The sequence below is a fragment of the Penicillium riverlandense genome (genome assembly GCF_028828495.1).
Source record: "Penicillium riverlandense strain IBT 135883 chromosome Unknown utg000002l_segment0_segment0, whole genome shotgun sequence".
NCBI lineage: Eukaryota > Fungi > Ascomycota > Eurotiomycetes > Eurotiales > Aspergillaceae > Penicillium > Penicillium riverlandense.
The window spans coordinates 2,108,535-2,135,269 of record NW_026643195.1 but is presented as its reverse complement, the minus strand read 5'-3'; the positions used below and the strand labels follow the sequence as shown (position 1 = coordinate 2,135,269).

General features: G+C 53.2%; 8 protein-coding genes across 8 annotated transcripts; 5 read left to right on the top strand and 3 right to left on the bottom strand.

Annotated features, from left to right (window-relative positions):
• Positions 1-855: 855 nt before the first annotated feature.
• On the top strand, positions 856-1,260 carry N7474_003163 (uncharacterized protein; the record flags this gene model as incomplete). The annotated part of the gene is made up of 1 exon (XM_057194578.1): positions 856-1,260. One exon carries the CDS (start codon positions 856-858, stop codon positions 1,258-1,260), a length of 405 nt encoding a protein of 134 aa, XP_057055933.1.
• Positions 1,261-2,711: 1,451 nt separating this feature from the next.
• On the bottom strand, positions 2,712-3,890 carry N7474_003162 (Ulp1 protease family protein; the record flags this gene model as incomplete). The annotated part of the gene is made up of 6 exons (XM_057194577.1): positions 2,712-2,766; positions 2,843-3,394; positions 3,471-3,490; positions 3,552-3,601; positions 3,659-3,776; positions 3,831-3,890. The coding sequence occupies 6 exons, from the start codon at positions 3,888-3,890 to the stop codon at positions 2,712-2,714; spliced, it is 855 nt and encodes a 284-aa protein (XP_057055932.1).
• A 1,020-nt stretch (positions 3,891-4,910) lies between these two features.
• On the bottom strand, positions 4,911-10,567 carry N7474_003161 (putative Rho guanyl nucleotide exchange factor; the record flags this gene model as incomplete). Its single annotated transcript, XM_057194576.1, has 2 exons — positions 4,911-6,071; positions 6,122-10,567. 2 exons carry the CDS (start codon positions 10,565-10,567, stop codon positions 4,911-4,913), a joined length of 5,607 nt encoding a protein of 1,868 aa, XP_057055931.1.
• Positions 10,568-11,491: 924 nt separating this feature from the next.
• On the top strand, positions 11,492-15,249 carry N7474_003160 (telomerase reverse transcriptase; the record flags this gene model as incomplete). The annotated part of the gene is made up of 4 exons (XM_057194575.1): positions 11,492-12,152; positions 12,206-12,445; positions 12,499-12,842; positions 12,889-15,249. 4 exons carry the CDS (start codon positions 11,492-11,494, stop codon positions 15,247-15,249), a joined length of 3,606 nt encoding a protein of 1,201 aa, XP_057055930.1.
• Positions 15,250-16,189: 940 nt separating this feature from the next.
• N7474_003159 (putative TBC domain protein) lies at positions 16,190-18,514 on the top strand (the record flags this gene model as incomplete). Its single annotated transcript, XM_057194574.1, has 2 exons — positions 16,190-17,393; positions 17,448-18,514. 2 exons carry the CDS (start codon positions 16,190-16,192, stop codon positions 18,512-18,514), a joined length of 2,271 nt encoding a protein of 756 aa, XP_057055929.1.
• A 1,310-nt stretch (positions 18,515-19,824) lies between these two features.
• On the top strand, positions 19,825-20,172 carry N7474_003158 (uncharacterized protein; the record flags this gene model as incomplete). Its single annotated transcript, XM_057194573.1, has 2 exons — positions 19,825-19,858; positions 19,913-20,172. The coding sequence occupies 2 exons, from the start codon at positions 19,825-19,827 to the stop codon at positions 20,170-20,172; spliced, it is 294 nt and encodes a 97-aa protein (XP_057055928.1).
• A 966-nt stretch (positions 20,173-21,138) lies between these two features.
• Positions 21,139-22,611, top strand: N7474_003157 (FAD-binding oxidoreductase; the record flags this gene model as incomplete). Its single annotated transcript, XM_057194572.1, has 2 exons — positions 21,139-21,558; positions 21,616-22,611. The coding sequence occupies 2 exons, from the start codon at positions 21,139-21,141 to the stop codon at positions 22,609-22,611; spliced, it is 1,416 nt and encodes a 471-aa protein (XP_057055927.1).
• A 320-nt stretch (positions 22,612-22,931) lies between these two features.
• On the bottom strand, positions 22,932-25,123 carry N7474_003156 (uncharacterized protein; the record flags this gene model as incomplete). The annotated part of the gene is made up of 4 exons (XM_057194571.1): positions 22,932-23,165; positions 23,222-23,432; positions 23,485-23,901; positions 24,306-25,123. 4 exons carry the CDS (start codon positions 25,121-25,123, stop codon positions 22,932-22,934), a joined length of 1,680 nt encoding a protein of 559 aa, XP_057055926.1.
• Between the last annotated feature and the right edge of the window lie 1,612 nt (positions 25,124-26,735).

Here is a 26,735-nt window from a genome sequence, read left to right as displayed (position 1 = left end):
CCATTCATACGTCGTTATAACTACCCTGTCCGCCCACCCCGTGACATTCTCCACTCTCGCACAGACCACACTTTATTTAATCCTGCCCCAACGTCCGCGAACTACTTCATCTATGGGTGTTCTTGGACACATACTCATTTTCATTACAACACAGATAAAAGAGAGCGATGAAGATGCAATTGATTTCTAGAATACATTGCGAGCCCGGTCACTTCTCCATACCCCTCGCACGGCGAGAGCTACGATGAAATCAAACGAAGAAGGCGCCTTCTCCGAGCAACAACTGTATAAGAAGACGGTCAGCTTGAGCCAAGCCAAAGGCGGCAGAACAAGATGAACTTACATGGTGGTAAAATGGACCATGCCACCACCGTCCTGGCTGGCCTCCGCTGACCATGAGACCAGGCCGTTGTCGTTACACAGCACTGTTCAACAACACGGTCAGCACGGTCAAACTTCGGACGGATTGCACTTACGGGGTGGTTAACTGTACCACGCCACCATACGTCCTGGCGGGATTCCGGGTCCCTCGAGACACGGGACGTTCCTCTTCGCGGATCGGTTCGGCAGTAGACCTGTGACCAAATCAGCAGAGACAGGGCACCGGCCTCGCAGGACCGGTGCTCGATCAAAAATCGGCGGGCGGGACGGAAGAAAACGAGCGGCTAGGGTATGGGTTCGTCTTGAAAAAAAAAAGGAAAAAAAGAAAAAAGGAGTGGCAGAACACTAACCTCACCCTCACCGGTAAGGTCGCTAGTTCACGGATGGGAGAAAGACATCCAAAACGAACAGAAAGGCCCAAAGAAGGCTCAAGAAAAAAACCCATACGATAGGGCGCTCCATCCAACCCGAAGGATGGGTCTGGAGACGGCGTACACGCACCGCACCGACATCATCATGGTGGGAGGGAGAGGGACCGCCTGTCTCGTGACGGGGGACAAGGGAAGGAGTGATAGGGGTCGGATCGGGGGCAGGGCAATGGGGAAACGAGTGGACGTGCTCCTCACGCACGATCCAGCGCGAAACCACGGCAACAGTAACGTCACCAAAGGTAACACGCTTTCGCGGACGGAGAGGAGGACAGGTCTTAGGCGGTCCGAAATTGGCCCAATGGACCGCAATCTTCTCACCTCGAGCGATTGCAGCAATGCGCTCATCGACCATGGGGCTGGAAGGGGCGGCAGAACACGAGACAGAGCGAGAGACAGGCAAAGGCAGCGTAGTCAAAGCAAAGAGAAGCGCTGGGATGGGGAAAAGTGAAGGACTAGGCGCAGAGGAAGGTGGAACAAAAGGGAAGAAACACATGCTGGGTGAGGGAGGAGACCCAGGGAGGGGGCAAGTGACAGAAGACTCGGGGGAGGAAACGGGAGAGGGCAGAGGGCTCACCTCGCGGACTGGAAGGCTGAAACCTTTCCAAGCATCCACGCAACGCGCACGAACTCGAACATAGCGAGTGGTGCGAGGTGACCGGGCGTGACGCAGCCGGGGCCGGACGGGAGGCCCCACCTCCTCGTGTGGCGTGGCCGGGCATGCGGGCGAGTGGTCAGGGAGGGGACCAGAGAAAGAAAGAGGAGCCTCTGTAACGGCGAAGGGGAGCGGAGAGAAGAAAAGGCAGCAGGAGCAAAACGTGGAAGAAGCGGAAAGCACCATGATGATGATGAGAAACGCTAGAAGCATAAAAAGCTAGAGACTCATGTCAAGATCATACACAGTGTGGGAGAGGGAAGAGGAAGAAGGGAAGAGGGAAAAGAGGGAAACAGGCGAATATAAACAACGCGACACGAGGTTCCATGGAAACAGGAGAGGACAGCACTGTGCAGAGGGAAGGAGCGACTGGCTGGCAAACAACAAGCTCGAAGGAGGAAGGACCGCCAGAACCAGAACACCATCCCAGTCAGTATGGATATCGATTGGAAGAAGCCATACAACTGCTACAAGCCAGGCATGATGTGTGATGTATTTTATATAGACTGAATATCTCCCTTTGACCCCGAGTATGCAATATCGATATCAATATCAGATTAGATTAGATCCGGCTGGGTGGACCGAGTTAGGGCTAGCTGCGCAGGGCCTAATATTGGACCACCACATGCCACCATCTTGGAAGTATATTTGACAGTTACAATCTATAATTACCATCCTTCAAATCCATAGCTGCTCACATTAACTCCGCCGCAGCGATAATCCCGCCCTCTCAGTCTGCGTCCGCCGTGAACCTGAGGGCGACATGGGCCCCCTTGGAGACGATCTTTCCCGGGGGATCAAGATAGATCGAGAAAGACTAGGCGGGGAATAATAAACCGTAGTACGACTTGGCAATGACTTGGCAATGACTTGGCAGTCAATTGATTCCCCATGCTCGGGATGTTGATGTGCTCACTACTTTCTTTCTTCCTACACACCCCAACAAGAATGCGAATTGTTCATTGCTATGCTCGAGGACACCATGCGCCCACCCACCGCCACCTCGAATTACAACGCCGGAACACGGAACTCGCCGGTCTTACACCAGAACGGAGCAGATCTGTTTCTCAATGAACATAAATGCCACGTATGGACGAGAACGGGATGAATAAACAAGGCCGTGAAGTCATCGTCAGTGAGTATCAGTAACAAGCCATTGAGCCCCAATTCGGACCCCAGAACAGAACAGAACCAAAGGACGAAATCAAAATGCCATAGAAAAGTCATGTCAGTAATCAATCATAAAATCAATCCACGCGCGGTGGACTGCGGGACTTCTTCCCCATCGGGCTGAGGCTTGTGCTGTGGTGGATGTGCGTTAGCTTGCTTGCTTCCGGATCTTGAATAGAACAGACAGAGGCAATGACCTGACACTTACGATCGTCGTCGCTCGCCTTCTTTCCGGAAGCCCTCGATAATCTTGGCCATCTCTTTACGGCCAGCGTGGGCATCGACCTTCCGCCCTCCAAGGCTCATGCTAACCTTCTCGTGCGCGCTGGCCATGAGTAACCGCCTCATGAGCAGATGGCGCATGTTCAAGCACACGAAAACGCCGCAGTCACTGCCTCCGTCTTGCTGGGGGGAATCGTTCAGATGCATAAACCGGATCGGCTGGTTCAGCATGACCCCGAACTTGCGGGTGACAGTGTCAGCCTCCCAGACGTTTCCTTGGTACAGCGAGTCGTAGTGGAACGCGATTCGGTCCACAATCGAGATCAAAAGTAATGACCAATGCGTGCCGCCTTCGGCTTGTGAGACGTTGCGGCAGTCGTTGATGGGGAGAAAGACGTGCGTAGCTCGGCTGAAATCGGGGAGTGCTTCGCGGAGAGTGCGAGGATCGGGGGTTTGGAGGATCATGAAGGACATGCTGGGACGGAGGAGAACGATGTTGGACGACTTGAATTTGGTGAGGAACTCGTGTTCAAGATATCTGAGGCAGACGGGCGTCAGTTTCAGTGTCAGGATTCGGGGCGGCGTGTCGTCCATATCGAGGGGACTTGACTTACTCCTCCCAAAACGAGATGATCTAGTAACAGATTAGCCCAGGTGCCTTATCCAAAAGAATTGTTTTCACAATTGGAACCCACGTTGTCTGTGAGCCAGTCGTTCTTAAGGGTTTGCATGTCCTCTCGTGTCACTGAGCTTCTTGTTAGCGGGGCTGTCGCATGGTACTCGGGAGATCACAAAGCCCTACATCGCACGTCGTAGTCTAACTCCAAAACGCGGCTGGTCAGTATATCATTCGAGACAATGACGCTCAGATAATCAAGTGCGGGTAACTCACAGCTCAAGAAGGCATCGTCCGGATTCAACTGTGCCCGAGGTCAGTACGTCCTCTGCATAAGATCACCGCTATGCAAACTTACGGTATCACCAAACCGCCCCCGCATCCGCTTGTGCAGCTTGTTCAACCCGCCGTCCAACATGTCGACAATATGTCAATGCGATGCGTGTATATGGAGAAAAGCCGAAGAAAAACCCGGCGTCTGAATATCCACAGCGCCACTGCCGAGGCGTTTGACGCGCAACCAGTTGTCGTCCGTACAGTAAGTACCTTGCTTCCAACGCCAAGAGACCGTGCCGCGATAACCGTCTAGGTCGAGCGATCGAGCCAAATCAGTTGTAAACCCCCGGGAAATATGGAAGCCGCGAATAACTGTTTGAGTCTCTCTGCCACTGCCTTCGGTTTAAGAACGTTCCGTGGAACGAACGACCCGGATACAACTCCGGAGAGGCCGTCCGGGTCTAGAAAGTGGCGGCCTGAACGAGGAACGCCGCGAACATTCACGATTATAGAATTGAGGGCTGTTGTCGGGGGCAGAACACGGGGGTAGGGCAGGCAGGCAGGCTCAACAGGCAAGAAGGACGGGGCGCGGGACACTAGATCGAAGGTATGGAGATCACCCGCCGCAATCGTCAATGCGACCGACCGAGGCTGGAGAGTCGCGGTGGGACGGAGGGGGGGCAAGTTGGAGGATGATGCAAGGTCGCCACCACGAGAGTGGGATATGGAAAGAATGCCCAGGATCAGGGGAACAGGCAGTGCAATGCGAGAGAAAAGGAAAATTGCAAAGTGGACCGAGACATGGAAGTAGTGAGGGACATGAATCCCTGCGATCGAACCAAGACGTTAGGCCGATGCGTCACATGCGGCGCAGGCACGTGATTAGCCAAGGAATACGGTTAGGGCTACAACTACAATGAAGAAATGAAAGAACAAACATCCATCCATAAAACGGGGTATCTAAGCGTACATTCCAATGCTCCGGTAGCAAATCCATCAGACGCGAGACATAAAAGGAAGAAAATGTCCGATAGCAAGAGGCAGATAAGGAGACTCCTCAGTCAAGGCGAAAACACAAACAAATATGGAATGGAAGAGTCCGGGCACGGAGCTAGTGAAGAAGGATTAAGGAAGAAGGATCACGACAATCCACGACGGTTGTCTATGTCGACAACTTGGCGAAATGTTTATTCCAGATCCATCCCACCTGCCCGGTGGAATCGTCCTGGTTGCGAGCGAGCCAGAGCTCACCCTTCTCGCCGATAACGTCGAAGATCTCTCCGGCAACGTAGGTGAGGTAGGGGTATCCAGCCTCGCGGCGGGCGCGGTCAATATTGAACTCGTAGATGCTAGCTGCGAGGAACAGCACCTTCGGTGCTGTGGCTGCGCTGCTTTGCTCGGCGGGTTGCGAGTCAGTGGCATCCATCGGCAAGGCAGAGGAGAAAAAGCCCGAGTAGCGACCGGCAGGAGAGGTTGCGGGATTATTTTCTTCGGGCGTGCCGCTGAGAATATCGGCAAGGAAAGGTGTGTCCAGGCTCAGCATAGGCAGGCTGGGGAAGGACTCTGTCGGTCCAACAGTCGCTTTGGTGCCCTGGGAGGGGCTTGGATTATTGGTGACCTGCTGCAGCATCTGACTCCGTTGCAGCTCTTGACTATTGGAAACAGCCCGACCAGACATGGAAGAATTGGTCCGATGACGGCTCTTGGTCGACTGACCACTGTCCATTGAAGGGGACTGGAAGAACGTGCTTGGGATACTGTAATCATGCGAAACCTTGGGGGAGGACTCATCCATCAGAGATCCCGGACGAGCAGAGCTATTGGAAGGTCGACTTGGCGAGTTCAGAGCGGACCCGGGCGCGTTGAAATTGACCAGATTGACGGTGTCGGCTGCCGAGGACCCGTTGCAGATGCCGAGCGAGAGGATTTGGGCCTCCGAGAAAGAGTAGTCATTGGACCAGTCACTAATAATCTTTTGGAGATCATCAGGGAACGTTTCGACATGAGGCTCGATTTTCGTCTGCACCAAATTCCACCAAGTGGTCTGAATCTGGACGAAGTTCTTCAAGCAGGTTTCCGCCAACTTGGCCGTCAAGTTGTAGAGCTTGGGGAGTTCGTCCTTGAGGGTGTCATTTAAGGCCATAAACTGCTCCCCTTGTTCGGTTATCTTCTTGTCGGGTTTATCACCGCGATCCTTGACAGCCTTGAATTTTGCGTAGTCAACGAGGCGCTTGTTCCGTTTCTTCATGACCTTTTGGGGCCCATCGTGCAGCTTGATGAGTGTCACCATCGGAGAGATAACACTCTTGCGGATAACGTCGAGCTAGAACTGTGTTAGGACTTCAAACGACAGACAGAACAAGGCAAACCTACATGTTCTGGCAGGGCGGTGGTGATGATATCCCACACGGTCTTCTTGAAACGACGCCATTTGCCTTCCAGCTCAGGGTAATTGGACGGGGACACGTCGACAACTGCTTCCATCGAGGCAGCGATTTCGTTGAAACGAGCCATGAAATTTTGGATCTCATTGATGTACTCCTCCACGTCGCGCATGACCAACTGCAGCTGGAAATACCCGTCACCGAACCTCATCGCCAAAGAATCATATTCTTTGTCTTCAAACAGATCCGTAAGACCGACATTTTGCTTGAACTTCTCGGTACGACGGCCAAAGGCCTTGGACAAGCCGGTGCGCACATCAGACTCCTTGCGCTTCCGGCCAACGACTTGTCCGACAAGGTCTGCTCGCTTCTTCATTTCATTGATGCGCACAGAAATGTTCGTGACTTCCTGCAGAGCACTGGCAAGAGCAGCCCGGTCCGGATGGTCGGTGGGTGTTGATTCGAGAAGCTCGTTCAAAAGAAGAGGATACTTCAAGATTCGTTGAACAGGTTTAACCAGCAGCGAGTCCAAGTCCCAGGCGGTCGTGAGATCGGCTGCCCAGTCTCGACACTCCTTCAACCAGATGGCCACCTTCGGGTTACGCTGCAGAGTCTGTAGTTTTTTGTTGGCAGCATCATGATTTCTGAGATAGTCAGAATAGACTTTCTCCATCGAGCTCACATGGGTTATGAAAGCCTGGCCGACGAAGGTTGAGCGGTCCTTCTCGAGATCCGATTTGGCGGTCTGGATGTGTGACGGTTCTTCAGGGCTTTCGGCAGTTGAGGAGCCATTGTGAGCAGTGCGTTTGCTGCCCCATCGCTGCGACTTTGGCATCACGTATACGCTTCGCGCCGCCGTTTTGAGGGCATCCTGGAAGCTGATAGAAAACTGCACAATCTGTTCGGAATTGGCGAAAAGAATCTTCACATCATCTGCAGAGAGATCCAAACATGAACTCGAGGTTCCTTTGTAGATGTCATCCACGACTTTCATGTCTCGACCGAAGGTGTATTCAGTATCGACAAGCTCCTTAATAATATGACGTCGTTTTCGAAGGCGCCGCTGTTCGGGAGAAGGAGACTTGTTTGCCTCAACTCGCGGGGGTTGTTCAGTGGACGGTACCAGGGAGGTGACAGAAGAGTCAGCTGCCTGTGGGGATGGTGTAGGTTCCAGATGTCGAAGAGAAGAGTTCTCGCTGCTTCCAGTGCTGTGATGCTTCATAGCAGCAGGAACAGGAGTGGATTCGTTTCCGGTCGAAATGCCACCAGGCGCTGGTTGGAACTCAGGAGGGATTGAGGTAGGAGCTTGGACATTGATAGATAATCCGAGGCCTGCTCCATGGTTGTGAGAAGAATCTGCATCGGTTACAGTCGCAATATCCGACACGAATGCAGGCCGGTCATTAGAAGGGGTGACGGTTTCATCTTCAGCGGCGACCTGCATCCAATCCATAATAGAAGGCGAGGCATGCAGCCAATCTTCTCGCCCGACGAGACTCGCACTATGCGTGAGCCGTTCTGATATCGGGACGTCTTCAGCTCGCGGAACGAGAACTGGATCGTCCGTAAGACTGTCGGTTCGCCCATCGTTGCGTGGGTTAGTAGAATCAGACGAACGAGGAGGCTCCGGAGATGCTCGGACTTGTGGGAGGGGAATATTGTGACCTCTTCCCTGAGTCAACTCCTTCAGATAGAGTGCAGTCACCCGCTTCGAGTCCCATCTTCCCTTTCTGGCCAAGCTCGGAGGAGTTGACAAGAAAGGCTTCCATTGCTGATCTGGTCCCCCCAAGAGAGTCTGAGGGCCCAGCACGCCATGGTCCTGGACTGGAGAGGTAGAGGGTTCGTCAACCACGACGGAGGCGGGGCGCGTTGATGCGGCTGAACACGACTGAGTGGTCGCCTCATTCGTATGCCGAGATGAAGGTCTTTGTAATGGAAGATCATCGCTGCTCTCGTCACACGTTTCATCAAAGGCTGTGTGGTTGGGTCCCGACGAAGACCATGAGCTCATGCTCCATCGGTTGAGCACGGTGTCACCACCCTGAGCTTGTTGCATCAGTAATGCTGGAGGCTCCTGAGTGTCAGTGCTACTTGAGGAATCAAAGTATGTCGATTTCTGAAGCATGACCTGGATCGACTCCTTGTCATCTGCCTCTGAAAGGCTGCACTCCGCTTCATCACAGGACGAATCGCTTGAGCTAGACTCGCGAATCTGCATTATATGATTAAACAAAGTCCGGTGAGCTGCACCTCCGGCTCGCTGGGCCGGTCCGGATTGCGGCTCGGGGTCAAAAGTAGTAACGTGGGTATCTTCCGATCCCGCAGCTGAGCCGGGGGCGGCAGTGCCCTCAGAACGAGATTCTTGTTGCGCAGGTGGCCGTTCAAGCGGCAGTCCCAGCGTGGGAGAGTCCATTGCCGTTCGGGGCGGCTCCTTTTCCGGCGCTGGAGGAGACGTCTCGAAGTTACCGTGAGGAGGGGCGCGATTTTCTTTTTCGCCGTCGGCGACGGCGCCAACTGACGCTTCCACAGTAGTAGTGGCCATCTCGCCTTGCGGCTGGCGTGCGGGTTGCTCTGTAGTAGGTGTCGCGGTATGGTCCGTCGTCGGAGACTGGGCGGCCTCGTGTTTCCGAATCTTTGCCCGCGCTTGACGTCGAAGCTCCGCCGCCGCTTCTTCCTTTCTCTCATTCTCCTGGACAGTCCGATTAAAGGCTTGCTGGATGCGCTGCCGGCGAGTCTCAAAATCCACGTTGCCCAATTCGGGTATTTGTCGTTGCCGAGGACGTGAGCGCGGACCGGACTCGTGGACAGTATTGTATCGTTGGAAGGTTGATAACGTATCACCAACTCTCGATCGTGGCGACGTTGGACTACCATTGGAGAAAAACTGTCGTCTGGAACTGCGCAATGGCGGAGACTTTTGGGGCGGCGGCGTAGTAATGTAAGCTTGGAGTCGCTGGCTTCGTTCGGGTACCTGAGTTCGGCTTCGGCCAATCGTCAGGTCCCGCCTGCCACGCGACGTTATCGAAAACGATGTGGGAGATGTGGGCACATCTTCCGTCATGCGGGGTGGACTATTCTTCGGCGACGGTTTAGGAAGGCGGCTCGTCCCTTTTGGGGGCACAGGAATGGAGGCAGATCGGCTGCTAAAGGTCGGATTGGAGGTTGGAGAGGGACTCTCAAGGCCGAAAGCAGAGTTGGCACGATTGGCGGAGACAGGAATGCGAGACCTCGAATTTGGACTCCCTGGGGAGCCATTGCCCGGCTTTACCTGCTGCAAGGGTGCTGGAACCGCCATGTGAGGATTCCAAGGGTCCGCAAGGGGCGTTATGGCCGTGTTGACCGCCAAATCGCTCCTCGCCCGTCGATGGCTCTTGAAACTTGGCTGGACTGCTTCCAAAGAGGTTGTGTGTCCGAGGTACCACGCAGTCGGGGTCAGCGGCGACAGACCTGAGATTGCTGACTCGGGGTTGTCGACAAATGCCGGGTTCGGGCTGGCGATGCTCCCGTCTGAACCGCGACGTCTGAGATGTGACGGGATTCCGGACAGCGAGTTCTGGACTTGCGTGTTGACTGACAAAAGCTCGCCATACAGCGCTCGACGAGGATGTGACTCTGGGATGCGGTTAAAGAGAGGGGGCGGAATAGCAGTGCTTGAATGAAGAGGTGCTGGAAACGATTTCCCTCGTGGTTCCAGAGGCGAGGGATGAGCGCTCGTTATAGACTGTGTGAATATTGACTGTGTGGAATCACCCACGTTCTGCCGCCGAGGCAGCGCACGAGGTCGTTCTGGGCTGTCAAAGCTGGCGGTTGGGCTCGCTGCTCGCGATGTCTCGCGCGACTGGGTGGCGGAAGGGAGTGGAAGGACTTCGTCCGAGGCGTTATTAAACTTGTTGATCAGGTCCTTGAACGATGTCTGGCGAGACCTGGCGACCGAGGCGGCGGGCGGATGGGCACGAGCGGACGAGCTTCCCAACGTGGGCGAATCAGATGCAGACGCGGTACGGTACGTCGAAGACCTGGTGCGCGACAGGCCCAGCACGCTTGCTGGCGACGGGGACACTTTGTCGCCCGCACTTGGATATCCGGTCGGGTCCATGTTCACACCGCTTGTGGCATTGCTCGCAGCATGCACCGCCGCAGAGGACCCACGTTGGCGATAGTATTCATCGGGTTCAGGCGAGTCCCGGTGCTGCTTGGTCCCCGAACGATGATTCGCCGACGCGGAACGAGTCTGGTAATCGAAGGTGCCCGATGGGGGCGGAGGATACGTGGAGGTCGGAGGAGGAGCGGAGGGGGAGAGGGAGGCGGCGGTCGGTGAGGCATCAAAGGACGAACTGGGATTGTGGACATGGGCATGGGTTGGCGCGGGAGACTGGCCAAACGGCGGATCGCTGTTCCGGTCACCAGAAGCCTGCTCGATGTCGGTGCCAGACATCCTGCATGCTTCAGGCGGCGGCCGTTGATCGTGGTGGGCTGGTCTGATGAGTTGTCCCGAGTTGTTCACCCAACGAGAATGGCGGAGGTGAAACGGCTCAGGCTACAAAGCAATCGAGCTGCGTGGTGCGCCCCCGATCAAACTCATGTTCAAGACAGCGTTGACCAGGGTTTGGGGGGAAGCATTCCCCCACGACGGAGCAGTGGAAGAAGGATGGGGTCGTTAGATTGAGCAGGATGGGGGATCGGCGGACAGAGGTGAATTGGAGATGGAGAATCGAGCAGAGCGGGCGAATGAGGGTGGGTAGCGTCTCGGCTGACGTTTGGCCGGCGTCTAGTTTAGTTATGATCGAGAGAGGGGCCGCGGATCCTGCTGGACGGGCCAGATCGTGAGCTCAACGAGGGTAGAAGTAGGAGAGAGAGAGAGAGGGTGAGAAGTGAGAAGAGTCGGAGAGGAGAAATGGATGGATCTTGGGGGCCGGTGGAGAGGGAAGAGAAAGAGGAAATGAGGGCGAAGTCGAGATGGAGGAAGGATCACAATGTCCTCGGTCGAGTGGTCTCGTAGGCATAGTTATCTTCTCTTCTCTACTACCTGCCTTGATCCTATTTTCCTACTTGACTACTTCTATGCTTTGTTCCTGTGTGCCTGACGCAGTGGAGACGCAATACCAACGGCCTTTTCTAGACCGCGGCCGTTCCGTGGGTCAACGAACGTGCAACAAAGGGTAGTGCCGAGATACGGAAAGTAAATCTGAGGCATTATTTACTCGAGAGTATATACGAGGGAGTATAGTAGGAGTCGAAATGACATAATCGTGGTAGGGCTATCAAAGAACATCTCACATGGTAGCTACCTGTAGTATGCGCTCGTGTCGGATCTCCCCGATCGGCAACAGCTCTCATTCTCATCCACCACCACCACACCATGGGCAGAAAACGCAAGAGGCCCGGCGCCTCAACCCAACTCCCCCAACCCATATCTCCAGTCAAAGACCCTTGCCATCCCGTCATCTCCCTGTACTACCCGGAGGTCGTGACACTGCGCCAGTACCTGCTTCGGCGCCTTCCCGTCTCGTCCAAGTCGCGTCGTCGCCGGATCGTGTCGCTCGCGTCGCAAGATGCGCCGGGCCTGGCACATCTGCTCGACTCCACGTTGGTCGGAGTGCGTCAGGAGTCGTCTCCCACTCTCGATTCGGCTCGGGTGCAGGACTATCTGGCATTCTCCCAGTCGCAGTCGCGGTCCATTCTCGTGAGCACCGACACGGGGCCCACCTGTCCCCAATCAGAGGTCGTCGATTTTGTGGTCTGGAGAATCTTTCAACGAAATGTGACCGAGAAGCCACAACATCTGCTCGCGCAGGGGTTCCAACGGTCGGGCCCTGGCGCAAATGTGCTGCAGTCCGACATCCCCGGCCTGTCGGTTCAATTCCCGAACCAAAATGTTCAGACCCTCAAGCAAGCACCGTGGACGGATGCCCTGGGTCTGCTAGGCGAAAACGGAGAGGAGACCATGATGCAGTTGTTGTTCGACTGTGGCGTTTTCACATGTGTAGACAACCGCAAAGGCATCTTCTACCAGCTCAGTGGTATGCACTCTGGCTCCTATACTATGTTCCATGCTTAGTGCTGAATCGCACAGGAATGCCATTGTCGAAGCTGGAGCCTGTGGCCGGTTCGCGACCCAGTGAAGCTGTCTCTACTGGAAAGGAACAGGCCCATGGTTGCAAGCAGAACCCCAGTACAGAAAAGGGACGACAAAAGCACGAAGCTCGTCAAGGCCGTGGTTTGAACAGCATTACCTTCCTTCGGCGGCGCATGCTGTACGCCCGCCTTACCGGTAAGTCCGACAGCAAGTCTCATCTAGGACTCGGAAGCGCTCGTATGTACCAAACCCCTAATCCAAATCAACGGGGCAAGGCTCATTGCTACTAGACGTTCTCAATCGCTGCACGTCCCGGAACTCGGCCGAACAATCAGCACATATCATGAAGTACATTTTTCCAAGACAATTCGGCCTGCAGAACATCTTCACATGCGAGAACATCGAGTACTCTAAAAACTACATGGACCGTGAAGATGAAATATCAGAACTCGAGGCACGAAAACAAACGCGCAAGCCCCAGCTCAAGTCTCCTCTCACGGTCAACGAAGACTGTGATTCCCCAAAGCTACCCAAGAGGCTTCGTGGGACAGCCGGCGAACTTGTTCAAAGGCTGCGAAATCGCCACGCAAGATGCTCCTATGGAGAGTTGCTCAAACACTATTGCCCTCCTGATGTGAGTAACTGTCGGTTGGTATTCACACCTTCACTGACCATAGCAGGCAACTGGACCAGGTAGGCTCGGCCCAGCTTCGCAGACACAATCTACAAGCGCCGCCGATGATCCTATATCCTCTACTGGCAACAAGCCGGTAAGCCAGGTGAAGATGAACCCGCCACATCAGGACGGCGAAGAATACCCAGCTGCCTCTCAGGAGTCTACGACCGGATATCAACAAATGATCCAAAAGCCCAAAACCAGAATGATGGACTATGCCACCCCCGTCTCATCCGTCTCGGCTTTTTGTCGAGCCGTTATCCAGAAACTCATTCCTCCTACATTCTACGGGGTTGGTGCAGACGGTCTCGCAAATCGGAGAATTGTGCTCAAGCATATCGACCAGTTTATCAAGATGCGTCGATTCGAGAGCCTCAGCCTGCATGAAGTATGCAAAGGCATGAAGGTTGGTTTGCCACACTTATTGTTCATCAGAGACACTGACGCCATCCGTTCAGATAACCAGCATACCGTGGCTGGAACCCCCCGACTTCAGGATACCAAGCACAACATTGCACTGTCTGACTTCCAGAAACGAATGGAGATTTTTCATGAATTCGTGTATTACATATTTGACTCCATTCTCATCCCCCTCATCCGCACCAACTTCTATGTCACCGAGTCACAGACTCATCGCAATCGTCTCTTCTACTTCCGCCAGGACGTTTGGCAGCAGCTGACGGAGCAACCCTTTGCCGAACTGAAGGCTTCTATGTTTGAAGAATTGCCTATAGAGCGAGCGAATGCCGTGGTGGCACAGAGCTCTTTGGGCTTCGGCGCTCTGCGTTTGTTGCCCAAGGCAACAGGCCTCCGGCCCATTTTGAATCTGCGCAAACGGTGCCTGAAGCCAACGGGCTGGGGTGGAAAACGGGCTTACTATGCTCCCAGCATTAATTCGAGCATCACTCCCATCTACAACATGCTGACCTATGAGAGGCAGCGAGCTCCGTCAAAGATGGGCTCCTCGTTGCACTCCATCGGGGATATGTACCATCGCCTTTGGAATTTCAAGAGACAACTTGCACAACGCCAATCAAGTCAAGGCAAAGGTGCTCAATCGGAAATTCCTCCACTCTTTTTTGTCAAACTGGACATCCAGGCTTGCTTCGATACCATCCCCCAGAAAAAGCTGGTTCATCTGATCGAGACTCTGGTCTCTGAAAAATCCTACCACATCACAAGATACGTCGAGGTACGGCCATCTGATCTTCCTACAAACAAATGGAAGACCTCAAGGAAATATGCGGGCCGCGCTGCGCCTGCCATGCAACCGCAGAGTCTGCCGGACCTGATCACCAGTGGTGTTCAGGGACGATCGGAAAACGCCGTCTTTGTCGACACGGTGAACCAAAAGGCGCATGGTGCGGAAGACTTGCTGGATCTTCTGGATGAGCATGTTCGGAATAACCTGGTGAAGATGGGCAACAAGTACTTTCGTCAGCGCAACGGTATCCCACAGGGGTCAGTACTGTCCAGTCTGCTTTGCAACTTCTTCTACGCCGAATTCGAACGAAAGGTGTTGGGCTTCCTGCGACACGAGGATGCCCTGCTCCTTCGCCTAATAGATGATTTTCTTCTCATCACCCCAGATACAGGCCTGGCCATGCGGTTTGCGCAAGTCATGATCCCGGGTCAGCCCTCCTACGGCGTCTCCGTCAACGCAGCCAAGAGCTTGGTCAACTTCACCGCCGCCGTCAACGGCATACATATTCCCCGGCTGGAAGGGTCGTCACTCTTCCCATACTGCGGGTGCCTCATTGACACACACACGCTGGAGATCCATCGCGACCACGATCGCATGCTAGAGCCCGGCGATTCAGCCGCCGCCACGATTTCTAACACCCTCACCGTTGAGGCGGCGCGGCTCCCCGGTCATGCCTTCCGCCGCAAAGTGCTATCTGCATATCGCCTCCAAATGCACCCAATGTATCTTGATGACATCCACAACTCGCGCACCGTCGTGCTCGTCAATCTCTATACCAGCCTCGTCGCCTCAGCCATGAAGACCTACAGCCACATGAAATCACTCCGCGGGCGCGCACACCCCAGCGCCCCCGTCATCATCCGCACCATCCACGACCTCGTTCTACAAACCGCCCGTATGATCCAAGCGCGCAGCGCTGCGACCAACCCCTCTTCTTCTTCGGTTCCGTTCTCGTGCTTCGTGGCGCGCCGGCACATTCAGTATCTCACGGCTGCCGCCTTCCGGTTTGTGCTGGTCCGCAAGCAAACGCGGTACGCGACCGTGCTGCGGTGGCTGGATCAGCTTGCGATACAGGCACGCCCGACCTCGGATGCAGAGGCTCTGCGGATGGCGCAGGCGGTGCGAAAGGGGAATGCCGTTTTTGATGAATGGCGGTTTTAAGGAGATAGTCTGTGTGGGTATGATTCCATGGGACAATTCCACCCTTTGTAAAATATTTGCCGACCTAGCAATTATTTCTCGCGGGTTTAAGGTTCGTGTCGCCGTAACCCTAAAATCCCCTAAATCCCATGAAAATCCATGTATACTCCAGCTGAGTCATCCGCGTGCGGCCAGACCGCGGATCTCCTGCGACTGGATGCCGATCCGACTGGAGGAATCCGATCGAGGCGCGATGTGTGGTTCAACTCTACCAGTATGGTAGGATGTATACATGAATCCAAATCAAGAGCGATCGATACCTGTAGTTTGGAGTGTGCCCAACCCGATCGTCCCTGACGATAAGCGTTCCCAGTGTAGCCCCTGTTCTCGGCCAGACCGGGAACGCTCGGTGCCTGAGGCTCGCCGGATGCGTGACTTGGGGCCTTTGTTCGCTTTCAACCTTCTTTTTCTCTCCTTGAGTGTTCTCCCCCACAGTCTTTCCTTTTTCTCTTCTCTTTCTTTTCCATTTCAGCTTTTGCGTTTGCTCCTTTTCCTCCCCACCTTCATTAGTGTCTGAACCCCTTCGTTTCCCCGCCTCCTTGGCCCCCCGTGCTCTCGTCTGCAGTGCCGCCTCCTGATTCTGCGACAAAAACTAGACCTGATCTGGCCACCATCAGGCTGCAGCTGGGCCTGCAATATACTTCTTTAATCGAGCACTCTTCCAGCGAGGGGTCTGCAGGCTAATAAGCCCTTTGTCTTTTTCACCGAACGCCCCCCCAATTTCTTCCACGCTCGATCGATCCTTGCGTGTGATCGCCAAAACCCCTTCCGGTACCGCCCCGTGGTTTGCTTTGTTTTGCCCGCCCCCTCGATCTCCGTGCCTTGTGTATGGAACACCGATGAGAAGAGAGTCTCTGTGGAGGAATACTGTCTCTGGAAAAACCCAAAACCTCATGAGATCATGACCACTGTTTCTCCGTCGCCCAACTCCCCACCCGAGCTGTCGGGGTCCAAGTCCTCAAAATCGTCCTCCTTCCACTCCTCCCAAATAGACGAGCCCGATAGCATCTTCACGGATGTTTCCAATTTCGAGGAGATCGGCTTGGGGGACGATGCCGAGCTTCCCGACGTCGACCAAGCGGCCGCTTATGCCCGGGCGGGCGTGATCGCGCCCTCGTCCACCGCTAGACTGGTCAGCAAAAGTCCGTCCGCGACAACACGCCATTTGACTGCTACGCCAAAGCCCAGGAGGCCCTACCCGTCTATGCACAGCCAGATCAACGGAGCAACCAAGACGCCTCAGTCCTCGGGTTCCCTGGGCGCGAAGACTAGGAACAGAGGGGACTCAGCTAGCACCGTCAATTCGCCCAACCTCACCCCAATTCAGCCTCGCCGGTCACGATCCACTTCGCCATTGCGGCCAGTGTCCAGCCGCTCAGCATCGACGACCAGCCTGGCATTGTCTCCTCTGTCTGCGCGAGGACCGGTTTCTAAGCAACCCTGGCAACCGAATCGCAAGTCTCTTCGTGACTTGGAGGAGGAATATCATGATTCCGATGATGACCTACCAGACGATGCAAGTCTGTGGAATGTGCCAATCTCCCCCCGGCCGGTACAGGAGCGCCCGCCGTCCCGCAATCCAAGCCCGAATGGTCGCAGCCCAGGCCGGCGCCCGCTGCCCTTTGGGCATACGGTTGAGAATAAGAGGTCACAATCGTCGCAAAATGCCTCTAGGGCAGCCCGGATGAAGCGCCCAACGCAGCGGTCGAGCTCCGCCGGGCCGGAGCGTGGGCAAATCTCGCCGCGCAACCCTCGTGCCTACTCGTACAACAGTTACTTGTCAGATCTGTCGGAAGAAGCGAAGATCATTACCGAGGCTTTGGAATACCACGCGGACGAGAACGACCGCAAGCGCGAGGAGTCCGTGCAGAGTGGTCTGTCCTCGCGGAAGTCGAGCTCCGATTCGCAGCAGGATTCCAACGGCCCGATTGAACTTCCGCCGGTGCAGAAGTCCAACATCATGATTGATCCGCTGCCCATTAGCAAGGAGAAGGAGAAGGTGTTGACGCGGACGCGCCCAAGCTGGTTGCCGCCCAAGGATCAGAATGAAGAAAAGAAACATTTGAAGGAGTACAAGCAGATGATGGCGCAGTCACGCGAAGCTGGTGAGTATCCTCTCATAAATCTTGTGCTATCCTTTGTCTGACTGTCGCCTACAGAAAAACGCAGAGCTTCCCGGGCTGCATCCGCCCAGTGTGAGAAGGACAGCACGCGCAATGCGCTCCAGAGCATCTGGGATGAGCATGTGTTTCCCAACTGGGACCGAGCCTTGCGCGAGCCTCGCACTCGCGAGCTGTGGTGGCGAGGGATCCCTCCCCGGAATCGTGGAGCCATATGGAAACGCGCCCTTGGCAACGAGCTGGAATTGACCGAAGAGACATTCTTCAAAGCATTACAGCGTGCCAAGAGCTTGCAAGCCAAGACCGACGCAGAGCCCACTGAGAGCAACAAACGAATGCTCGAATCCTTCGATGCGATCCAGGCAGACGTCTCTAAGGCGTTTCCGGACCTGAACCTCTTCCAGGAAGGCGGACCGCTCCGAGAAACCCTTGTTGATGTTCTGCAGGCGTATTCGATGTACCGCAGCGACGTGGGATACATACACGGCCTTCACACAATCGCCGCTCTGCTCGTCCTCCAATTCCCCACCCCACCCTCTGCCTTCCTTGCCATGGCCAACGCCCTAAATCGCCCGCTCCCCGTAGCCTTTTTAACATGGGACCGCGGTGCGATGGCGCGCACATATACACTGGCCTCGGACACACTGCGATACAAATTCAACCGGCTATCCGTCCACCTCCACGAGACACTGCAGCTATCCGACGACGAAATCTGGGAACCCATCTTCCGCTCCCTCTTGACCAACGGCCTAGACCTCGAACGCATCTCCCGCGTCTGGGACTGCTGGGTCTTCGAAGGCGACCGCGTCATGATCCGCGCCGCCGTCGCTCTCCTGGGCTGTCTCCAGGCCCAGCTGTTTTCGTTCCAACAGTCGGACGACCAGTCTCGCGCAGCTGTCCGGGATATCCTCGGCTGGGGCCCCCGTCAGCTCGGCACTAATACCCAAAAACCGAAGGAGCGTCACAGTGCCCCCGCCGCGGCGGGTTTTGGTGGTGGCCAGGTTGTTAACCCCGGCGTCGGTGATTACTGGGTTCTCACAGCTGCGGGCAACGAGGACGGATTTATGCTTGAGGTGCGGGAAGCGGGCAAAGTCAGGCAAAAGTAACCTGGAACCCGTCATTCTACTTTGTTCTTTTCCCGGCATCTCTCGCTTTCACGGTCTCAGCCCCTTGATTCGTCGAATCCGCACTGGATTCTCCTCACTCGCTTTATACACCCCTCGTTACTCAGCCACTTTGGTTAGTTGATCGCTCGCATTATACATCGCATCAGATAGATCCCTCAATACTCATGTCTTGTCTTTGAACTGCACGCTTCTTTTACCTTTTTTTCTCCTTTCTGTCCCTACGTACCTCTTCGACAATGTGCATTACCACTCTCACGTCTTGATGTGTCTTCCTTTGCAAAGCATGTTACTCTTACTCATTAGTAGGCAGCAATCAACGCCTTCTTACTACCATTTACGCTATTATTGATCCCATTAGAGACACTCACATAGATTGCTGTGCGCACCGGTTTTGCATCCGACCATACAAACCCTACCTAGCAGAAAATGAACCCGGGACAGAGAGAAACTATATGCTTCTTTCCAGCGGCTTTTTGATTGTTCGAGCTTCTAATTACGGAGGAACAAAGGTGCTGATTGGTGGGATGAGCGCCTCATCGAGTATGGAGATACAGAGGACGTGGAAACCTTTGTGGTCAGCAAAGCTAGACGACCTCGTGGCCAATGACAGAGTCAAGGACAAAGTAAATCATTGCAAATCCCTCGTGGACAGCAAGATGATGGAGCCGGGAACGTTGGTTTGCACTGTCTCGGCATTCCTCAACACTGGTTGATAAGTTTCCTCAGAGAGTAGTCATGATGGTTGTGGAGGATCTTGTATATGAACTAGCTGAACATTCATTGTAATCGTTTTCGACGCAAGATGATAATTACATAGTATTCCAGTTCTCACTGTAGACACACAATTCGAACTGAGCCGTGACGCTTCCTTCATTAATGGCTCTCTAACCTGCCCTCTTTCCAAACCCCCAGTTCTCCCGACACTAGATGATCTAAACAAACTTGCGGTGAACCGAGACCTTGACGCAGCTAGGGTTCTGCGGCTTGGCGGAGGCATCGCCCAAGACCCAGTTCAAGGTGTGGTACACATATGCAGAGTAGTAGTACTCGCAGACATACCAGTTCTTCAGGGCGCGGACCTTGTCACCCGTGGGAGGGGTCACGGTATCATCGAGGTAGCTGAAGACGGCCATTTCACCGGTCGGGTGTTCGAACGCCACGTTCTGGGTTTCGTAGCCAGGCACGAACAGAGGCAGGGCAACGTTGGTGGATGGGTCGACGTAGAAGCTCATAGGCTCGGACTCGTGTTCTGCAAAACAAACAGACGTCAGTGATGCCCTCCATAGCAGATGCACGTGGCACTCAAAGGGGGATGGGAAGCACGTACGTTTATTTCCAAAGGGCAAGTTCCAGATCAGGGTGCCATCGGGCGTATAGTCCTTGAGGGGCGCATATTCTCCCTTGGAGGTGTTGAGGAAGAAATGGGAGCCGGCGTCACCGGCCAGGCAGAGCGATTCGATAGCGGCGCCTTCGTGGCACGACGCGAGAATCTTCTTGCCGTGGATCTCCTTGCTGGAAGAGTAAACCACCAGCTCAAAAGGCTTCGACTGGATATACTGGGCGGCGGCGGCGTGAATCAGTGCCAGGGAGGACAAAGCGGCGGCGACTTTCATCTTTGCGGTGATTGCGAAAAATAATAGTTCCAAGGGGGTTTGTTATGGTTGAATTGATCGCTGACAAATAATTGGATTATGTGGATGGGAGCAAGAAATGTGACTTGGGGAGGTGAGATTGTCCCTTTATAGTACTAGTTTGGCAAGGTTGAAGCTATCGTCTAGTTTGCGCTCGGTTCCAAGGATGTGAGACATCACGCTGACAAACATTAGGGGATTTGCTGTTTAGGGAATTGGCCTCCGTTCCCCCGCCTGGAGATCTTGCTAAGCGGGGGCATGAACGGTAGGGCAATTGGTGCTAGTATGGCGGTGTCTCACTTCAGTTCAACCCGTTACCCACTACTATGACGTTGCGGGTCAACAAAGTCCCTGAAGAACCCATCGTAACGAGTTGCTTGACTAGACAGGGTAATAGGGACACAACAAGGTCTTACAGAATGGGTGATTTAGCCCGATCTTGTTCGCCTCTCCGCTAGATGGTTGGCCTGAACGACCACGAGACCTGCAGATCTCTCACGGAAACTAAGAATAGTTCGTCGGCTCCCGGATCTTTCGCTCTCTCCGATCGGGCCATTCCACAAACTGCCTTCGCGTAATTTCATCAACTTTCGACACCGCTGGCATCGGATTTTTCCGAATCACTGCATAAACCAGATAATGTCTAACTCATTGCGGAACAGTGGCCACCTGCCTGCTTGAAATCAGAACAAGAAGCCATCGCTCCAAACTGGCTTCCCTAGTGGAACCTAGTTAAGACTGTATAGTTATTCTTCTTATCTCTAGCAGGCGCTCCATGGCAAGTGGCGTTGTGGCTCTTCTCCCGGTCATGCCAATGCTTAAGATGAATCGACGTTACGCCACAAGTTTATTGGTGGCCTTGTCCTCACACTGATCCGCAGCGATCCGTGCTGACATCCATCTCAACTCAACCTCCTCGCCCATTCCATTCCTGAAAATATCCTCGATCGAAACCAATAGAAACCAACAAAGATGAGCGACCTCCCGCAGCTGCAAGGCGATGTCATCGTTTCGAAAACCTCTACACCACTATACCGCTCAGTCTCTAGATGGTCTGACACGGGCATTCTAGAACGTCCTGCTCTTATCATTGTTCCAGAATCCGAGGACGATATTCTAGCCGCCATAGACTACTCCACAAAGAATGCACTCCAGTTGTTGCCTGCTGGCGGTGGGCATGGCTCATTTGTCCCAATTACCTCTAAGACACTATATCTTGACTTGAAAAGGTTCGATAAGGTTGAAGTGGACGGTAACGCTCAGACAGTCACCGTTGGAGGTGGAGCTGTGACTAGTCAGCTGGTTAAGGCATGTACTGACCAAGGATTCTACACCACATGGGTCAACAGCAATGCGGTTGGTGTTGTCGGGAGTATATTGGGCGGAGGCAACGTATGTCGCTTATCGAGGGTTGCGCTCGTTGTGAAGTACTAATACAGGCTCACACAGCCGACCATGGGCGGATTACATGGGATGATGATCGACCATGTGCTTTCCGTCCGTTTGATCACTGCCGAGGGGAGACCTGTAGAAGTCAGCCCTTCGTCGACTGGCAACGATCTTGCACTGTTCAATGCCCTGTGTGGAGCAGGCAACGGGCTTGGAGTGATCACCTCACTAACAATGAGGATATTTCCCCTAAACAATCTTCAACTGTCGGAGCAAGGGGTTTGGATCCGCAGACTCATCTTTCCAGAGTCGGCGATTGAGCTTGCGGCCAGAGTGTTTGATAAACTTCAACCTCCTCCGCCACCTTTGGTTGTAGCTATGGTTTGCGCAAGAGCTCCACCGAGTGCACCAAAGCCAGGTGCACCAATGATTATCCTCACAGTGACCTATTACGGCCCGCCAGATCATGCGGAAGCAATCGTCCCCGTCTTATTCGATGAGGAAATCGTCGCCAAAACCATCAGCGCACAAACAGTACTGACACCAATGTCCAAATTGAACGACAGCCTTGCACACCTTGACGTGCACGGTGGATTCAAAGATATTCAATCTGCTTGGGTTAAGGAGACCCATTCGAAGACTATCGTGGCCGCATTTGGAAAATGGCTTGATTTTACCACGCAGCACGAGGATGCAAGACGTACCACCATAGTTTTGAGTAGCTTCAACACACAAAAACAAATCGAGATCAGCAACACGGCAGAAGGGCAGGCGAGATACTGCAGTCACCGTGACAGAGGAACCCAGGCATTGATCATCAGTTGGTTCACGGAAGAAAGGACCAAGTTGGCCGCAGCAGATTTTGCTAAAGGAATCAAAGCCTTGTACAGGCAGGGTAGCTCGGCTTCGGAACTACCGCGGACTATTCTGAACAACTTTGGCCCCGACACCAAGCTGAGTGAGCTGCATACTGGGGGCAGAGTCGGACAGTTGAAGAGATTGGCGAATTTTTGGGATCCTACTGGCCTTTTCTGGAAGCCATGGAACCAGGAATAATGTGACTTTCACATCTCCTTATCAGGCTTCAATTGAGTGAAATTAGATTGTGGGTCTTGAGGGCAAAATTGCGAAACATAGATCTGTTAGATACGTCCCTGTCAAATCTAGCACGTACGACGTCCCAAAATGGAAGTGCACATCACGAATGAATAAATGTCTGATTAGAATAAATCCAGGAATGCCCAACAATTTAGGGGTGGGCTAACTGATAATGGACTATTAAAAAATAGGAAAACTGGCACAAGATATGGAATGCGGCAGGGGTCAAATTCTTGACAATACCTATTAGTGTAGATCGACCGGCAGCCGGCGCCTCTTTACATCCTCAGCAATTGGTTATTTTCGATGATTTTCCCAGAACTTTCGTCCAGAACTTCCTTGATCATAGCCTTTGCAACTTGGTCGTCTTCAATCCAGGAAAATGCCGCTCCACACAGCTTCATCAGTATATTGGATTTGGAGGATATGATCACGCTTGGCCGGACGCTAGAGACCGCGAATACGTCCCTTTCCTTTTCTGCAATCTCAGACAAGTGCTTCTCGATGTAACCCTGAATTGCTATCAGCCTTAAAAATCAACGTACGATGGTAATCGGATGTCACCAACCTTAATCCTTCTAGTGTCCGTCATGAACCACAAGGGCTTCTTCTGATCCCATTCCGCCCAAATTCCGCTACAAAAGACAAACTTGAACTTCTTCCCGTTGAGTGCTGGGGCTAAGGTACTCGCAAAGGCATTTGCAGCAGTAAGTGCGAAGTCGTGTACCTTTTGACACGTTTCTATGTCAGGGAAACGGAAAGCTGGTCCTCCGACCGTCCTGTTCATCGGCATTAGTATTCGACGACCAGTGACTGTTAGTGTAAACGCACCATATACAGCCTTCCGCACCGCTAAGCCGTGCTAAGAGCTCTGCTGGATAGCTTCCCAAATCTTCGTGAATGATAACAGTTATTTTCGGATTGTCAGAGATGTCTGTTGCTAGAGGCTTCCGCGATAGAATCAAAACGCTCGTGATGGCGGGATTGTTAATGCATTGGCGCACTACCGCGCTACCCACAAAGCCAGTGGCGCCAGTGATGATGACTTTCATCTTGAACCTGCGATGGGAGGTTGGAGGAGAGGTTCGGGGACAGAAATTTGCAGGTATATGTAAGATGTGCCACCTAGAGCCCAAGGGTTCCGGCGTAACCGAACCCGCGTCTCTGACGTGGTGCATTCTGACAAACTCATGGTGGTATTCTTCCGCCCACGGGAAGGTCCACAGCGGATCCACCCCCGCACCCGCACTGTCATTATTTAGTAGAGAGAAATTTCGAATGCTGGCGTCGTGACACGCTAAACCCAGGCCTTACAGCCATGAGAACACCATATAAGTAATGGTATGAGGATCGTCGAGAACAACCATCTCGGATACCTTTCTATCCAGTCTTTGCGCGTGCAGACCTGTGCGTTGGCATTAACTGGCTCCTAACGCCTATACCAAGCTTCTCTAGCTAGAGCCTTAATACTGAGGTGGCTCCCAATATCAAACTATAGAAACAACTGTTGCAGAGACACCAGTTCTCTAGCTATCAGGAACAAGCCGGTGAACACCGTCGCGGACAGCTCTGCGGTGCATCCTTCTTTGTATTGATGGTTGAAAACCGTACCCTAGATTTAGACTGCTAAATTTCCTTCTCGTACCTCATACATCGGGTCATCGCCAATAGAGATCGAAATGACACAGTCCAATTGGGAAAGAGCATGTATTAAGTCATTTGCCGTCCTGAGGCCATCTACTGTGAGGTGGACATCAAAGATTCGGCTTTGCTTTCCAACATCTCTTCGAGATCCCATTTGTGTCCTTCCCCGGCTCGACACAGATCGTTGTTGATCCTCTGCGGTTGATGAAGGACTTCCCGCCTGATCTGTCACCACCTCTTCTAAACGTGTCACTGATCGCACATGGAAGTCAATTCCCATTAGGGTTTGCAGAAGAGCTTGTAGGCCGTTGGCTCTGGCCCTGTAACGGACCACCGCAGAAATTTCCATGGGAGTTCGTAGAGTGAAGCGTCGTTGCACAAAATGCCAGAATGTCGGATAGATAATAACCGTAACAAAATATAGTAGAGTAGAGACGGACGCTAGCCTGAGGAGTCCGGCACCGCATGCAGCTCCCACTGCTGCACTCAACCAGACTGCGGCTGCTGTGGTAAGGCCCCGGATCTCGTTCCGTTGCTTAAAGATGATCCCACCACCGATGAACCCGATTCCAGACACAATCTGTGCCGCAATCCGCGATGGGTCCAGTACAACCAAATAACGATTCAGGACATCAAGGGTGCCAAATTTCGATATCAACATAAACAGAGCGGCGCCTATCCCAACAAGGGTGTTAGTACGCAACCCAGCGCTCTTATGCTGCAATTCTCGTTCGGTGCCGATTGTGGCTGAGAGCCCGGCAGCTACCAGTAACTGGCCGAATTGCGCCCAAGTTTGCCCTTGATTCTGATCAAATTGGTTAGACATTTCCAATCTTATTGCCGCGGGTGAATGAGAGGAAAGAGGCGATGGCTGCGCTAGCCAACTATGTGGTCGATCTGATGAATTTGCTGGGTTGTCATTTTTAATGACATCACAAGGAAGTAACTTTAGTTAGATGGCAGACCCCGAATCAAAGGAGTGGACCGGAAGATGAGATAGTCCGTGTCTCCCAGTGGGGCACTCCACGTGGAGGATCGGCGGCCGCTTCCTCATATATGGCCGTGCCGACAATCATCCCATGACTAACCTATGGGCGAATTTCTCTAGCACCATAAAGAAAATATATTTTAGCTAAATTGATTGTACCGAGGAAGACAGGGACTGCTGAACCTTAAGCCTCCCGCAAGATTTAGCATAGCTGAGCTTTCCCGGAGACTTCTTCCTATAGTCCTGGCGAAGTGTCTTTCCGACGATAGTATAATCATATTCGGGATGGCCGCCTAGCCCCACCCGGCAGAGAAAATATAGAATATACAGGGGCATACATGTTCGAAAACATCGGTCATTTTGGTCTGTTTCATGATAGCCATTCCAAGTGAGGCGTGCTTATAACTCTTCGTTAGGTATGCGTTAGGTATGCGTCAGAAATGACATGAGGATGGACTACAATAGGCAAATAGGCAAGTAGGTCGCCAGTAATAGCTCGTAGGCAAGTCAAGAGTGCAGCTAAAATATAGAGAAGTCATAATTGCACATAATATTCAATCGCCCCTCAGGGGGTCTGATGTACAGGACTGGGGCATTGGATATGTGGTGCTGCCTCGAGATCTAGTGAAAGGTCGCCTTTATCGCTAATATTGGTCTCTTCGTAAGGGTTGAGATCCACACGGCTATCAAGAAGAGATCAGCAAAATTCTTGTCGCATGAATTTGTCAAAGTTGAAGGGAAACTTACCACACAGGACAAGTACCCGACACTCTGAGCAACCAATAATCGACACACTCCTTGTGAAACTGGTGGCCACAGGGCAAAACGCGCAAGTATTGTTTCCTTTCAAAATCATCAGTGCAAATGGGACAAGTCGAATGGCATGCCCCAATCGTCTCAGACGGTTTTGTGTCGCATGGAGTAGCAGTTCGCTGAGAGTATTCGTGTCCAGCCTCAGCAGACTTTGCGGACCCCTCAAAGCTTGTCCACTGGCTGATTGGAGGAATTTCATCGGTATCGTCGTATTGGATGATGGGAAGCGTGTCCAACATTGACCGGGAAATACCCCGTACTCGACTTTGTTTGGCCAACAGAGGACTGCGAAGCAGCGACCGCTGATAACGTACACGAAAAACTGCTATTAGGACTCCGGCCACGGCCGCGACTGCTGCTAATGCCGCTATAACACAGAGCGTGATCTTTTCTGGTTGGGAAAGACCGGTATTGGAATTTGAGCTTGTTGATCTCGCAGAGAGAATGGAGCTCTCTTGCATGAGACTGCCAAAATTGGCGATATACATGTTCTATGTATGGCTCGTCAATTTCCGGATTCGTGTCAGGTAGCAAGAGGTTGGTGGGTTATACTGACTTTGATATTTGGGTCTCAATAAATTATTAATTGGGTGGAGATGTAGGACTTGTCCCGAAGAGGTAATTGTGAGAAAAGACA